The sequence below is a fragment of the Pseudorasbora parva genome, chromosome 18 (genome assembly GCF_024679245.1).
Source record: "Pseudorasbora parva isolate DD20220531a chromosome 18, ASM2467924v1, whole genome shotgun sequence".
Taxonomy (NCBI): domain Eukaryota; kingdom Metazoa; phylum Chordata; class Actinopteri; order Cypriniformes; family Gobionidae; genus Pseudorasbora; species Pseudorasbora parva.
In genome coordinates this window covers 14,653,626-14,670,502 of record NC_090189.1, presented here as the reverse complement: position 1 = coordinate 14,670,502, position 16,877 = coordinate 14,653,626, and the positions used below count along the sequence as shown (strand labels likewise).

Here is a 16,877-nt window from a genome sequence, read left to right as displayed (position 1 = left end):
TTTGGAAAATAAACCCTTCAAGCAAAATACATCGAATAAACAGATCTAAAGCTGCGTTTCCACCGAAATTACCTGGAACAAATTTTCAGAGGAAACCCCCCCACCCCCCACAGACCTGTTACTGTCTCCGTTTCCATCGCAATCTAAAGTAATGTAAAGATTAGGCAAATTAGTCCGGTGACGTATGACAAGGTGCAAACTGTTCAGTTCCCGCTGGATTTCGTCCTCCACATGTAAGCTTAATAAAGCCTAAACCTCATCGGTCCATCTGTCATATTTTTTTAACTAAATGTTTTATTTAAATAGTAAACAACTCATACTGCACGCACCTCACCAGACCTGAAAATTATGGTTGCTATAAAATGCTGTGTAGAGTCAACCAATCAAAATGCTGCGTTAACTCAACCAATCAGCATGTTCAGCGCCCAAGTTCCACCCCTGAAAGTACTACCTCGCAAACAGGGACTTTCTGAGAGGGACATTTTTTACTCGGAACAATTAATTGAGCAATTAAGCTCAATTAAATTAATATGTAATACCATACGAACGTAATATGCATGCATGAACATATATAAAATACTTGTTGTAAAAAATTTTTCGATTCCTCTCTGTTTTTAATGTGACCATTCACGCGTGAGACGAATCGTGTGCTGCTTTCTTCTGCAGACACATCCAAAACGTGGCACAGAAAAAGTTTAACGTGCCTGTTGATTTTTGTTCATGATATTCAGCTACAATTAAATGCTAATGATATCTAAGTTGTTGTTCAGAATCGATAAGCAGAATTGAAATTGTAATCGGAATCGTTAAAATTCAAATGATACCCAACCCCCCGATTAATCAGTTAACGCATTGTTATCGAATGTAAGACGACCCTGAATATAAGATACCCCCAGCTTTTTCTGCATATCATTAAATTGACCTGTAGCCCATCTGAATTATATAACAATTATGCTTTATGCCCTCGCGATCTTCTAACATTACACTCTGACACACCGTATTTCGTATTTCTTGGCACACTTGTTTTACACTTATTTGGCGCCACCTATTGTTGTGGGTGTATTATTGACATGTAAAAATCTTGACCCTGAAAATAAGACGAACTTGGTTTTCAGATGTATTTCTAAGAAAAAAACATTGACTTATATTCAGAACAATACAATAATTGATAGTTCATTTAAAAACAATGATCGATTATGGGAATTCTGATAATTTAATTAAAACACTTTTCTTTTTGCAGTTTAATTTCAACAATAGTCCACAAGAGTCAGAACATGAAATTTTGGCCAGCTTTTGTTTCATTTATTAAGTTGTATGTTGCAGAAATTTTGATGTATCATTAAAAAGAAAACAAGTTTTGTGTAGTGTCAAAGAGCCACAGTTTGACATATTTTTTTGAGGGTGAATCAACCATCTTATTGTTTACTTATAGTTGTCTCTGCATATTAATATGGAATATAAGGGTTTTTTTTAGATTATACACTGCAGCTTTAAGACTTCATGTTTTATTTTGTGGATCTGCTAATGCCACTTTCATTGCAGAAATTAAAGGGAACCACGTTAGACAAGGTCTCATCCTCATTTTGCCCTGTTAGAAAACAAAAACCTAGCCTGATTCCTTCAAGTGGGTTTTGTATGCAAATAATCCTAATTAAACATTTCCAGATTGTGTACATTTTAATGATCTTTGATCTTTACAATTCCCGTTGGCATTAAAATGCAAAACAACTAGATATAATTTAGAAAAAAAATATAAACCCATTTTAAGAGACAAATGAAATGGGATTTGATTATCTTTTATGGGCCAGATTATCTTTTATGCTAAGTGTAAAATCAGCTCAAGGAGTTTTTTTGCTTAAAAGCCAAACCACAATATTTAAGATTGTCATTTTGTTTTTCATGTTACAGGAAACAAAGTTTGAAGTTGGTCACCATGTAATAATTCATGTTTGTGTAAATGCAATTTTTTGCCATTTCAATCCAAATGAAACATTGAAATGCTTATTCAAAAATGTGCTGATTATATATTGCTCCTCATTCTAGTTGGAAACCTTCGAAGTATCACAGGGGTAATAGATTGAGCAACAGTAACAGCATTAAAGGCTCCAAAGAGCCCAATGATTGTAGCTAGATGCCGTTCCATGAAATGGCTGCTGTGTTGTTTTTTTTATGCTCTTCCTTCTTCGTGAAGAACAGTAGAGCTCCATCTGAGCATGCTCAGTGTGGGCCATGTCAGAGCTTTATACAGAGAGCTGGTCATGTGACCTGTGCTCAGGGACGGTGCATGTGTGGGAAGATAGCTAGTCGTTTGGAGAGTGCAAAATTGTTTCCTCCTCCCCCTTGAATGAAGACCACTGCTTAAGGCAGGTACAACCTTGTTGCTGAAGGGTCTGCCCTCTGATGAAGCAGGATTATTTCCATCTCCATTTTTGTTTTTGTGGTCAAGAGAATAAGCATTGCCAGATAGCTGCTGCTCCCAACTGCTGTAGGTTTTTTAAAAGGGATGGACCCGGTACTCTAAAAATCGATTGTTTTGGAGCTTGAAAATGAGTGTTTCTTCTGATTCAGGATATCATCTGATTCACCTGTCATCTTTCTGATTAACTGATTAAGCTCATGCTCCAGGATCTGAAGAGCAGGCCTGTTTGAAGTTGGACAGGAACTCAGTTCTGAGACTCGATCCTACTCATCCCAAATCTGACAAGCAGAGGATTTTTGAAAGGATATGCATGGATTTTTTTTTCTCCCCCAGCTGTAGCTGTACCCAAAACCGTATTTAAGTTGTGTACCGTGTGTCTTCATCAGCAAGAATGACCTCAAATGGTCTAGATCTCTTTAAAGGAAAAAAGGGTGGATCTCTTTTAAAACTCACTTGTCAAGGCATCGACCATTAGAAAAACTGCAGCCTCTTAAATTTTGCACAGGTTCCTGTCAAGTCCTAGACAAGAACATTATCTGCATCATTACGTGGTTTACTACAATTTAGTTTGTCTTCAGTGGCAGGAAAGAAGAACTTGAGGTAAACTTGAGCAGCCAAGCAAATCGGGCCGATTATGCAGGGAATCCTTGATGCTTTTCTTGATACCCGAGTCACATCGGCTGCCTATAATCAGTGCAAAACACACACTGCTGCTCCTCTTTCTGGCAAATGAGCTTTGTTTCGCTGGCCGGTCCTGGTGTAGATTCCATTGAGGTGAATACTAGGATCCCTCTGCATTTGTAAGAAGCTCGTTTGCATGCCTAAAGCCATCTGGATTTATTTTCTCAAAACACTGCTTGCGTGCATGTGTATAATATGGCTAGATCTGTTTTGTGATAGGGCGATTAAAAACCAAGCTGATTCGGGAGAAATGCAAGGAATGGATAGGCCATCCAAACGGGTCATGATAAATAGCCACACAGTTGCTCTTGCTTTTTCTCTTTGTCGGTTTCTCTCCCTCTTTCTTTCTCATTCTTTTCCATCATTGTGCTTTAGAAAAACAGGAAAGCATAGAATCTTTGCTGTTTCCCAACTGGAACATGTGAAACTACATTGTTGCTCTGGAAAAGATCTTCAGGGCCCTCAATATGATAAACATGGTTTCTGGGAAAGCGTACTCTCTGTCAGTGGTATGAGGTGACTACAAAATGGCAGTGAATCTCCTAGTATGCAGGCTTCAGTGTGAAGCTCCGTTCTGTTGGTGGTGTCAGCAGTAGTTATTTGGCAGAATTACGGTTGAGACTTTTCCTGCCCCTGCCAAGGTTGCAAGACGAGGCCTTGAAGCATGTTGAGAAATGATTCTTGCAAAATCAAAAGGAATTTCATGAACGTTTCTTCTTAGTTAAGATCTATTTCAATGATGCAAAAGTTTTGTACAGAGCGTTCATAGTTTTCATATAGAATGAATTCATTACCATATATTGCATCTGTCTGGGAAAAATGTATTAGGACTGTGGAAGAATTATGGAACGTATACCCAATGATTTCAGTACTGGTTAGTATGAGAGCACTAGATTTCTTTCAGAGAGCAATGTATAGCCCACAGGGCTAGGTTTTATGAAGCAATCAGGCCCCCTGGTTTGTATTGCTTTGAAAAATAGATTTGTCATGAAAGTGAGGTTGTGAAAATCAGTTTTTTTTGTTTTGTGTTTTTTTTGTTTTTTTACCATTCGGAAGTACAAATACTACATGGTTCCTGGCATTGTATAAAATACAACAAAACAGTATTAATGCTGTCTACTTCCTGTTGAGACTGGCCATGACCACATATTATATATAAAAAAACTGTGTTATACTTTTTTCAGTAAGGATACTTTAATCAAAAGATACTTTATATTAGGTGGCCTTAACTACTATGTACTAACATTATAATTAATAATTTGATACAATGCACTTATTGTGTACATACATGTTTTATATTGTACTTACATTTTCGAAACGACCTTCATGTAATTGCATATGTAATTCATTTCTGTAGTTACATTTGTAATTACACATTTGGCCCTTCCCTTACACATAACCCTACCCTAATACTGACCCACACCATCATACCTGTCCCTAACTTTACCCGTATCCCACCTCAATATCAGCAAAAGTGTTTTGCAATATAATATGAACACAATAAGTACATTGTAGTTACTTTTTGATGTAAGTACATAGTAGTTAAGGCCACCTAATACAAAGCGGGGCCATCAAACGTTATTTTAAATAGTAATATTTTGTTTTGCAGTATAACTTTTTTTGCTCCATTTTTGGTCATGTTGAGCATAAGAGACTTCTTTCAAAAATAATTTAAAAAAATCGTACTCACCCCAAATTTTTGAACGATAGTGTGTATTTACCATTTAAACAGTAAGTTTGGGTGGGAAAAATTGAAACCTTTTTAGGAAACCTTTCATTCTCATTATGATCGTTCGATTGGACAAAAATTGGTGCAGTAAAGGATGAGTCATCAATAAAAAAAAATTGTTAGTTTTTTCCCCCCTGCAAAACAACAACTTTGTGAAAGCTTAGAAATACACTAGCATATTAATGTAATCTTTTGATTATTTCATGGAATATTTAAACAGCATTTTAATTGGAAAGAGCTCAATTAAATAGCCATCATTTCAATGGTTTTGTCTTGAGCTAGTCCTTTTCCTCATTATTCTGAACAGCTTGTTGAAATATACCAGATTGTGCTGTTGAAACTATATCGTGTATCTGTGAAATATGGCATTCCTCAAAGATCTTTTAAAGGAGTAGTTTTACCTTTATAGACTCCAGTACACAGCACTTGTTAAAAGTGCTGAATGATTTCAGTCTTGGATGCAGGGAAACTCAAGCTGATTCGCAAAGACTATATATCTTCAGTGTTTTTTATTAGCCCTTGCTGGCAATTAAATGCTCGACCACCAGCCCGTATATAAAGCAGCATGTTCATTTCTGCATCTGCTTGAATTACAAGAGTACCAAACAGCTTGTTTTCAGACAGTTTTGATTCAAACCAACATTAAGAAATGTTTCTGTCAATGGATTCTCTGGGCCTCGTGTCTCTTGTGACATCCGTTGCCGTGCCCTACTAAGGGGCTCAGTGGAGATAAAGACCCCTTGAGAGAGAGAGAGAGATGACAACAGATTAAGGATAACACAGTCTTGCCCCTGGTTCCTGTGGTAGACAGCAGAGCTTCATGTTTCTATTGCTTCACCTGGTCCTTTCCAGCGATGAAATGGCTGCCTGAATTCGTTGTTGCCTTGCTCTCAGGAGAAAAAAAAAAAGAAATTTGAACTGACCGAGCATGCTCAGTGTGAGCTTTAGCTAGCTCGACCGACAGAGGGAGCCTCTAGGTCACATGATCAACAAGCCGGTTGAATGCTTGCATGCGGGAGGAGAAGAGAAAAGAGGAGCAGTCAGCTCGAAGCTCTTTCTCCCTCAACGGAGGCCATCGTTGTGAAAGCAGGTATGAAACCAATGGAGGGAACACCTTTGGTGATTCAATGCTTAGGTTCTTCATCATGCTGGTTCTGAATGTGCATCGTTTAAGACTCATCATCTTGATTCCTTGTGTTTTGCCATCACTTACTCATCTCACCATTCACTTTCAGTCCATTGATGTTCAGAGGAGAGGAACGCTCTGAGAAATGGCACCCAGGCTTCCTCTTAAGCTCTGAGCCAGTGCTGTAGTCAACGGCCCTCTCAGCTGAAACAGCGTGCAGTGTCAAAATCCGTTTGAGCTTCAAGCCCTCAAGAGTGGCTTTTCCTTCCTTCACAGAGGTCTGAGTCAACGTTTAATGTCTTGGGAGAGTAAAACAGGGGATTAATAGCGTTTGTGGTCAGATGGTTGTTTCTTCTGTTGGCACTAATCTTTAGAGTAATGTAAAGCAAGAGAAGAGGAGTGGTTTCTCAATACCAGGCAAGCAAACAAGTGGTGGTTCATATGTTTAATGTGCTTGCAGCATATTTTGAATCGTGTCTTTTGACATTCTATAGCTTCCTTTAGTTTGCATTTCTTCATTCTGCCTGTTTTGTAATTTTTATTGATCTGGATCTAGATGGTTTTGTATGCCTCTAAAATTGGAGACCTAGTAAACATTCCAAATTTTGTCTATACATTTTTGTATAAAATCACCATGAAATCTACCTTTTTATATTATTTTTTAAGCAGTGCTGCTGTGTTTATTATACATAATTTATATGTGCTCATAATTTATACTTTTTTTCTTCATTGCACCATCTCTTCTCTGGTCATTTGTTCACCGGTCCAGTGATGTGAACAAAAAAAAAAAATTACAGATGGGCAAAGTCAAGTCCTGCCCTTTATTTCTTGTCTGAGAAGCCGTTTCACACAAGCAGTGTGTTTCATGCCGACTTTAAATAGCATTAAATCAAAAAACATATTTAACCGTTGGCTGACAGAGAAAATATTGATGTTGGAAATGGCTGATGTTACTTCTGGTTCATTTGTTACACTGGAAATGGGCTGGCAGGTCAAGTCGATTGTAAGCACATTGCATTGTGGGATACAGTATTTGTCATCATGTGCTCTGAGTCTGGTTTAATAATTTGTACATATTGCCAGATAGGTAATTTGGGAATTTTAAACACAATGTGCACAGTATGCATACTGTATCCTGCAGAAATGGTAAGAGTATGCAAACATACAAGAACAATGTTTACAGGCCCAGACCTGTTGAGAGATTGTAAGCTGCCAATTTTAGGAGACTAGACTAGAGTAGTATATTTCCTGAGAAATTCATTTGGAATAGTCCAGTTGCAGAGAGGCTCTAACAAGAAACAGGTTCTGTGACAAGACAAGTCTTTGCTGCACGACCAAAAGAATGAGGCCTGTTTTTTTACCCCCTCCTTACCTTCTTATATCTTGGTCTTTTTATGTCTCCAAATGTGGACTGTCTAGACACAGTGGTCATGTTGATTTTCATTTTGTTTGGTGCTGCATTCATTTTGAATACATTTTATGATATATAATCCTTTCTATCCATTTCAATGGTTTGGTCACATTGTCCTGTGCTTTGGCTCATATTTTGATTTCTTCATTGATTGCAATTCATGCGTGAGTCACAGCCGCAGCTGACACACCGTACTGTGGCTTTGGCTCTGACGTTTGGTTGCACACGTAACTGGATATTAAACTCAAATGAAGTTGTGAATCATGTTTAGGGCTCTCACATTTCATATTTCCTCATTAAGATATTGCGTTCTCGGCTTGCGTTGCGTGTTGAAGCTCAGAATGAAGCTTAGGTCAACACAAAACCTTATGTGTTTTTGTCGTTCGCCCTTTAATCTGGGCGGCCTAATGGCACGAGACAAACCTGTTATCTCTGAATCCACAGCTCAGATTATTCCATTCAAGTCTTAAAAATCCCACTGGGCAGCTGGTTAATTCTTAGCAGAGACCGGAAAAGCTGATCGTATGCGTGAGGAATGGAAAAATCTGTTTATTGCTGGAGAGCTAAAAATGTAATGCTGTGTTCGCACTCTCCGTGGACACTCAAATAGGTCATTAATGGGAAAAAATATTTCTCAGCTAGCTTTTGATAAATGGTAAGCTGATTTATTTTTCTGTATTTGAAGCAGGTATTTATTTATGAGGGGAAAAATTACATTTATTAAGTTAAGTGGGGGATATCCAGACAATGGTTGTGTTTTTTAACGAACCCCAATATAGTCTTATGTGTGTGTATAATTTTTAGCAGCATTTAATAGTGGTTATTTTTATATCGATTAAGTTCTAAATCTTTAATTACATCTTAATTCTTGATATAAACCCTAAATGGGATCCTCGAAGTAGATAGATGTTGGTCTCCTATCCCCAATCCACCCAAATCCCAATCCAGTACCCCATATCCAGTGGAAAACATTCCCTGCCTGGCTCGTCATATCAGTAAACACTGTGGTTACAACATGGTGGAAAGGAGCAGGAGGCCCTTCCCTCCTCTTTCCTCTACTGAGCATGTTCCCAGTTTAGCCTGTAGGGGGAGATCAAGGGAAACAACTGGATATTCGCAGTCAACTGCTTTTCTCTCAATAAGAGGAATGTGGAAGCTGATATCTGGGATCCAGTTCAGCTGGTCTTCTTGGAAAGTGTTTTGACGACGAAAAGATCACTGGAGTTAATACTCAAGGTGATGGTTTACAGTATATTGATAACATAAAAGGTCTTGACATGATTTTGGGAGAGTCTGTAAATGGAAAATGATTGGAAATGCAGCTTTATTGGTTGTTTATTTTGGTTTTAGTTTTGGTAGTAGGGAACTTAGTGTGCTCCTAAGTTCCCTTTAACATCTGAAACTAGTGCACAGACTTAGGTCCTCTGTCTTGAAGCTAGACTGAATACATGTCTCTCAGTTGTCTAACAAAAATGTTTTGTTTTTTTACAAAGATTTTTTTTTTTACAATTAGTAACCTATAAAAAAAGTATATTGTTATTAGTTGACCATTGCTCATTAGACAACACTCTGTATGTAATTGACTCTTAATGTTGGTAGCTATTGTTGGATGTTTTAAACCACTTGTCTTTTTAACTAAAGGTTGTGCAACAGTTTCATTTTATGAGACCCTGTCATGGATTAGGAGGAAATTTGTCTTTTCAGCCATTCTCTTAGTGCCTCAAAAATGTTTTTTTTTTTTTTCTAAAATAAGTACGATAATGAGTTAAACATTTTTTAAAGAAATCTAGACTAATGGTTCCCTACCAGGAGTAGATGGTTTTGACCCGGTTTTGTTGTATAAAACCTATTAAACAGACATTATCACTTCAAATAAAAACTTGACTGTCCTGTCTATTGATTTGAATTAATAGGCTTTATCTTCTGATTTGTTTTACTTATTGAACAAAGCAATTAAATAGTAAGACTCGTAGACAGTCATAACATAAGACGTCAGACTGAAGCAGATTTCTTTACTGTTCTTCTCATTAACGATTGTACTAATGACTGTGCGTTTCGCTTATATAAATTGAGCTTTGGTGCTAATTACATGCCACTTTACAAAGCCTGCAAATGACTTGTTAATCTGGATTTCGTTCTTGAATAAATGTGCTGTTACTGTGGATGGAGGGGTAGTCGATGAGGCAGTTGAGGCACAGAAGACAAAAATGGTTGGGAAACATCTCTAGACCAAGGGTTTGCTTACAGTTTTGCTTTTCAAAAAGGGTACAGTCAAAATGAAAGACATTTTATAATCACCAAGCCGGTATGACTGCATCAGAGATGCAGCTGAATGCTGGTAAGACAGAGCGTCTCAACGTGGCAGACCTCAGAGTTTAATCACAAACTGTTGATCTGATTTGATATGGTGTGATGGGGTCTTTATAGTGTCAGTGGGGCAGATCTTGCCTAGTTTGGTCAGGGAAAAGGGGGACTCTTATTATGAAGTGGCTCCCCTTGTGGTGAGAGAGAGGAACAGAAAGCCACACGACCTCCTTTGTTGCAAGAGCAGCTCCAACGAGCGGCAGACATTTTCTGGCTGTGCAAAGGAAGGCAAGCCGGTGCGTCTGCCAATCAGATGAGGTCTGGGGATCGATGCTGGGGTGGGGGAGGGGACAAATGGTGGGAGAAAGCTTGGATTTGCTTGTAATTACTGCTCCCTGTGACCTACCTCTTCCTTTTTGAGCCTGACTGCAGAGATTCACTCCAGTACTTTGAGGCTGGTATGTGAGTGAGACTTTATGCACCTCTTCAGTTTGAATGGCTTGGGGACATCCGTCTTTGCTTCCAGACGCAAAAATCAACAAGTCTCCTGGTTCCCTGCTGTTTGTTTCCTATTGAGGGTTTTTTAAACATGTTTTTTCAATGACAAATCAATTTGGGTGAAGCTGGAATCCTTGATGAAGGTGATCACCTGACATTATTGCAGGTTTCTCCTGGCTACCTGGGATGTGGTTGTAAGTGGAGTAGTTGCTCTAAGGCTTATGCATGATATTGGGGGACTTCCCTAGACTTCCCAAAGTGAACTTGACCTGTGTGGGAGGCCTGTAGATGGACGTTGTCTTTAGGAACGAGACCTCTAGGCATTGGACACTCTTTCTTGAGTTGCGTTTTCTTGCGATCTCGTTAGATCTCAGGGATGGGCGTATCTGACAGTACCAGCATGGTGTTGTAGGTGTGTTTGGCAGAATGGCACAAACATTTTTTTCAGATTCTAAATTTTTTCATATCCACCCAGGTCTGTTTTTGGGACTTGCATCCATGCATCTTTAGAGAAGTCTTTATTTGAAGTCCCTGCTCTGTCTTAAGTGTGTCTTTGTTTTTGCAGACAGATGGACAGATGGATTTTTTGCCAGTGGTTTGTTTCGCTTTACTTAACGTAGCAGGAGAGATGTCCATACAAGTTTCAGTCTCCGGATCAAGCTGCCTACTTTCAGTGGACCAGTAGCCAAGAACAAAAGTGACCAATTCAACCAGAACTTAAACAAATGAGAGAGAGAAAAAAGTGGCAGTTAGGGAGCAAGAGCACACTGAAACTCGGCATCAAATGTATTTGTTCTTCCGGGTTCATATATCATTACAAATATCATGATGGTATTGGGCCTTGTCATGAAGGGTTCATTTTCAGTGTCTTTTATTCTTGTGTGGACTTTTCAGGCTTGATGAACTAGCAGGAGTTTGTTGAAACCAGTCGTGGTTTAGGACATAGGGAGATGTTGAGTCTCTTGATAATATTACCTTGACTCAGGAGTGATTGACAGCTCAAAGCCTAGCCAATCAAAGCCCTTGTTATTCAGATGTTGTTTAGACTGAACTTGTGGCATAAGCCTCTCACATTCCCAAGGGATGTCTCCATGTTTTTTTTCTTCCTTGCCAGTGTTTGTGTTTTGCTTCCGGTGGCCATAATTATTATCTGCTATTTTGGGAAACTATTAGATCAGAACTCTAATTTGATCCGCTTTTATTCTCATCACCACTTTAATTGTTTTAGACCACTGGCTTGGACATTTTTGAAGTTTCATTAATTGGCTTCATGTACTCTCTCCCCCTTCTTAATTAGTTTATCCCTGATAGTTATAGTGTGCATACATTTTTGTTGCCCCATAACGTTTAATCTGTAATGGAAATCCAGTAATTCAGCTGTGTGTTTGTTTTCAGCCCTCCGGTTTGGCCAATGGGAATTCGGGCAAGAGGGAAACCATGAAGTCTGAGGGGACAAAAGAGTCTCACAGTGATCAAGAGGAGGGTAAATACTAAATGTGTTTCAATGCATTTGAGCATTTTTTCTTCTTCTTGGGCACATTTGACATTAATTTGACTCTTAATAGCCATGTCTTAACATTTTTAATTTGTTCCTTAGTGTTTAGTAAGTTTATTGAGCTTTTGGTGCAAAATATAATGTGTTAACTTCATCCATCTAGAACACTAATCGTACCTAAAAAAAAAAATGAATTATGCAATATAATGCTTTTTAAGTGCCTTCATTCAAAACGCAATCGGTGCTTTTTTTTTAACTCAGTGATATGCCAGCTTGATTTGAACCTGATAACTTAAGATCACAAAAACAATTATTCTTTTCCTGTTATTTTTCTTGTAGGAGGAGATGAAAATCATTCGGACCGGCGATCAGACCCTCTCAAAGAGGCCACTGAGCTGAATGGGACCTATGATAAAATGGACACAAAGAGAACTGTACAGAACCTTTCTGCACAAGGATCACCAGCCCGATCCTCAACCATGGAGAACGGAGTGTCAGAGACTGAGCCGCCCCACGGTTCTACAGTGGGCAGTAATGGATATATTCTAAGCAAACCGCAGGACGACACAGTGTCAGCCCCACACAGGACTAGCTGGTCCCCCATAGGGGGTTCCACATTGGGGCATGGGAGTAAAAGCTCGCCACCATCAGGTTCTATGTTGCGATCCCCAGAACAGGGCTCTTCAAACCAAGGACTGAGCCCAACGGAGAGGCGTGCGGAAACAGAGACTAAAAACGGCAGAGTATCGAATACACCCCCACCAACGATACATCGAGCACGCAAAACTATGTCAAGGCCAGCCTCAAATCAGACACTAAAGGTAATGAGGTTTTACCGCCATGAAATTCTACTGCAACAGCTGCACTAGTCATGGCAGCAGTGCATTCAGCACTGAACATTCTACAATACCTTGTTCTTTTTATTTTAGATCTGCTCAGGAATCATGGTCATGGATACATATAAACACATTTCTGTTTCTCCTTCAGCTTTTGAATAGGGAAAATAAAGAGCCAGTCGTGGTGAAAGATGACAGTGTGGGCAAATCAGAGGCAGTGCAGCCACAGCCATCTCCAATCCAGAATCAGCTACCTCAAAGCCAAAATGACGCCACATCTGTACTAAACACCACACCAGCCAAGCCACAAACAGGTTATACATCGTATTACCTTTCTTTGTAACAAAACTGGTCACTCTAATGCTGTTTTTTAAAAATGACGTTTCATTTACGGTTTCTTTTCATGCTCACATCTATCGGAGAATTTAGAGAAGGGCGATACTGTATATCAATATATTGATATATCCATTTATTGGTTATTATTTGATCTTTTTTATTTTATTTATTTATCTACCATTATTGGACATCTAACTGTGCTCATTGTTATTGTTATTTTGATTACATTTGCTGTCATTTAATGCTAATAAAGTTATAATTTAATATGAAATAATTAAAAACAAAATGTAATCTTAAGCAAATCAAATAATACTGATATAATACTAATACTAGTTTTTATTTTATAAAATTTGAATTAAGCATTTAATTGAAAATGCGGTGTGATTTATACATTTTCATTTTAGGCACAGCCAAATATTAAAGTTTCAAAATATACAGCTAACAAACAACCAGTCTGATGCAGATAGTCCAATATGTATTTTATAGTTTTACATGGAAATTAATACCTTGATTTTACAGAGAAAAAAGTGCTTGAAAACAGACTAGGCTTGTATTCCAGAATTCTCTCTTTATGTATTGACAGTTCAACCCAGACCTGTCTCTCCCTCAGCAGCAGCTGTGTCAAGGAAGAAGAAAAGAAAGATGGGAACATATAGTCTTGTGCCCAAGAAGAAAAATAAAGTCTTGAAACAACGCACAGTTCTCGAGATGTTTCAGCGCATGTCCCAGTCTCCGCCCAACCCTCAGGTCAGAGATTGAACCACCAGATTTGCTCCTAAAGAATGAATAACTACCTTTTATATTGGTAATAAAAGTAGCATTTGAGTAGCTGTTTAGATTGTGAGACTGGGTCTTGACCATTAGTAATACTTTCTATATTTTTGCATTGCATTTTTGAATTGGTTGACTTCCTGTACTTCTTGAGGCCAAGACATGTGAACCCTGATGTTAAAGGCTTTTATTTCCTGGGCTGCACAGCAGCCAAAGGAGGACGTGCATGTGAATGGAGAGAGAATAGAGAACGAGTCTGATGAAGAAGAGTCAGAAGAAGGAGAAGACACAGAGGATGATGAGGAGCTGGTCACTGAGGCTGGAGCCAAAGCTTCTCAAGAGGGCCCCAGGATAGCTTCAATCTCTCAGGTGGGAATTTGGCAACAAAGCTGCCAGGGACTCATGAGACAATGAAAAAATGGTGTCATCCATTATTTTTCTCCGTCTTGTCATTTAGTTAAACACTTAAAATAGAGTGGCTTATCTAGTCATGACAGTTCCCTTAAAGGATGTTTGTTCATTAATTTTTCATTCATAAGCCACTTGATGAAGAACAGGAGTCAGAGGAGTCACCAGATGGTGAAGAGGAAGGGGATGAATCAGACTTGGTGAGCTCCTGAAAATTCTCTAATATGGTCAATGGTAAATGGACTGCATTTATATAGCGCTTTTAACAGACCTATGGCCTTTCGAAGCGCTTTACATATTGCCTTACATTCACCCATTCACACACTGACAGCGGTCATTGAGAACCAGAAGTTATCACTGAGAACCAGAAGAAACAGAATTACCAACAGTCATTGCTCTGAGACAAATTTGTTTCACAGATCTGGATTTAGGCTCCTGCAATAATGCTTTGTTTCAGTTTGTGTACTGTAAGTTGTTTCTGTTCTCCTTAGAGTTCAGAGTCCAGTTTGAAAAAGAAATGGAAAAAGAAGGCCAAGGGAGACCACGCCTGGCTTCGACCATCAAGGAAACGCAAGAGGAAACTGAAAGCGAAAACAGAAGGACTTTCTGGTACATGGTGTTTAACTGCATGTTTTACTGAAATATCTGCTGTAGGGCAACACCTCAGAGAGATTTGTAAATGAATGCACATTAACAGCTATGTCTGTCCCATCGTGACTTCAGGAATGGAGTTTCAGTCTCAATCTGAGAGCCAGAGCTCCCCATCAGCCCCTCCTGACCGCAGGAAAGAGTATAAAGAAGTTCCACTTAACTCCCTCAACCTGGCTGCACAGGAGGCCTTACTGACATCTCAGAGTTCAGGTAAAGCTAAATTATTTTGCTTTTTTTCTTTTGATTATATGAGGAAGTACAAAAAAAGTCTATTTCTGGTCTTGGTTGGTTTCAAGCTCAGCATCTAGAGAAAGATGCATTTGTGTAAAGTTCAGAGGACGAGTATTGTCAGGCCTTTGTGGTGGCCTCCATCTTGGATAAAATGAGTCATCAAGTCTCAACCGATGTGGTGCCACCTGGTGGTCATGTGTTTATTGTAGAGCAATCCATATCAGAATGCATTTCAATATAATCTATACAATATTGATATACATCTCTGATTATAAACATTGGCTTCCTGCCATCTGCTCCCAAAATTATGTTTTTTTTTCAGGATTTTGATGATTATTTGAGTCTTAAAGATGGTGATTTCTTAGCTGTTTCAGGTTCAGTGGAGAGCACAGATGCTGACATGGTGCAAGAACTTCCCCTTTGCAGCTGTCGAATGGAGACGCCCAAGAGCAGAGAGATCCTCACGCTCGCGGACAGAAAGTGTATGGCAACTGAGAGCATAGATGGTCAGGTGAGGGGTTGCCCTTGCATATGTGTAAGCAATGATGGTTGCAGTGATTGCATTTTTCAGGAATGCATTGTCTTGCTATATACCGGTTGTTCTCAAGTCTGGTCCTCGAGGTCCAGTTTCTGATCGTACTCTACTGCTTGCAACTTTCTATTAATCCTGAAGACATTGATTAGCTTGTACAGTTAGTGTTGGAGCTAAACGCTGCAAAAACCTTGAGGGCCAAAGTTGAGAACCTCTGCTATATACTGTCTTAATACTGTTTGAGGACAGTTGAAATGTGATGAGGTGAATAACTTCAGTTCAGTACAGAAAGTCCTAGGATTCATCTAACTGCTGAATACTTGGCATTTTTTTGGTAACATCCTGTTTTATGTTACAATGCAGTTTTTTTGTAACTCATTTTAAAAGCCGAGGTTCTGAACTCTATTCTAATTGGTTCCCTGTTGTTCTGGGGGTAGCTGAGCCGTTGTCAGAGTGCAGTGCTGAAGCACGAGATGATGAGGCCTTCAAACTCTGTCCAACTGCTGGTTCTGTGTGAGGACCATCGCACAGGCATGGTCAAACATCAGTGCTGCCCAGGCTGTGGCTTCTTTTGCAGAGCCGTGAGTCTTTGGCTTTACCCAAGAGAACGTTTTAGGTTTTTGATTGGGTTTCAATGACAGCATGACAAGCCAATGGCCAATAATTTTTTGACTAAGTGCATGTGTCTGAAAAGCCTTAGAGTTTTTTACTTCAGTCACATCTGAGTAAACCACTCAAAGTTATTTCATGTGGCCATCGTGTAGGGCACCTTCATGGAGTGTCAGCCAGAGGTGAACATCTCCCACCGGTTTCATCGAGCCTGTGCCTCGGTGCTCAATGGGCAGAGCTTTTGTCCACACTGTGGAGAGGAGGTCAGCAAAGCGAAAGAGGTCACCATTGCCAAGGCCGATACAACGTCAACTGTGCCTCTCAACCATGGCCCCTGCACACCCAGGAACTCAGAAGGCAAAGCGGACACCACCACTGGAGGGTATGTGCCAGCTGCTTAATGATATAAACTATTTTTGCACCATGCAATTTATTCGATTTTGCTTGACTTTTTTAGTTTTGGATGAATTAAGTGTGCAGTTAGTTCCTGGATCAGTATCCTTGTAGGAATTTAGAGTGATTGTTTAATGATATTTTGTTCCTCCTCCATTTGTTTCTCCAACCTTTGCACTTAAATTGATTTGTTGGTCATTAAAGGTCCACTCGGCTTTCTGTTCTTGGAGAGGGCAAAGCGGACAGCACTTTACCCAAACATCCAGAGTCACAGGACACATCTGGGTCCCCTGTGGGCTCCAAAGCTGGGTCTGTAGGGTCAGGATCTTCAATCGGACCTCCACTAGGACCACCTAAAGAAACTCTGGAAAGTGTCCTACTGGCTCTAGATGCAGAAAAGTAAGAAAACCAACTATTATGACCTTTGATTTAGCCACTTTTTAGGGT

The 16,877-nt window shown here is 39.4% G+C and overlaps 1 protein-coding gene across 12 annotated transcripts in view; it reads left to right on the top strand.

Annotated features, from left to right (window-relative positions):
* Nucleotides 1–16,877, top strand: part of ehmt1b (euchromatic histone-lysine N-methyltransferase 1b) — a 40,460-nt gene that overhangs the window by 14,233 nt on the left and 9,350 nt on the right. Inside the window, exons 1-13 of one of the 12 annotated variants that reach the window (XM_067422728.1) lie at nt 2,346–3,019; nt 11,564–11,651; nt 12,003–12,484; nt 12,651–12,813; nt 13,419–13,582; nt 13,814–13,975; nt 14,146–14,214; nt 14,506–14,623; nt 14,738–14,875; nt 15,262–15,407; nt 15,866–16,009; nt 16,193–16,419; nt 16,635–16,829. In XM_067422728.1, coding sequence (XP_067278829.1) covers nt 11,606–11,651; nt 12,003–12,484; nt 12,651–12,813; nt 13,419–13,582; nt 13,814–13,975; nt 14,146–14,214; nt 14,506–14,623; nt 14,738–14,875; nt 15,262–15,407; nt 15,866–16,009; nt 16,193–16,419; nt 16,635–16,829 — 2,054 coding nt within the window. In that variant the 5' untranslated portion in view covers nt 2,346–3,019; nt 11,564–11,605. The other 11 variants (XM_067422724.1, XM_067422725.1, XM_067422723.1 and 8 more) reach the window with 11 other exon arrangements.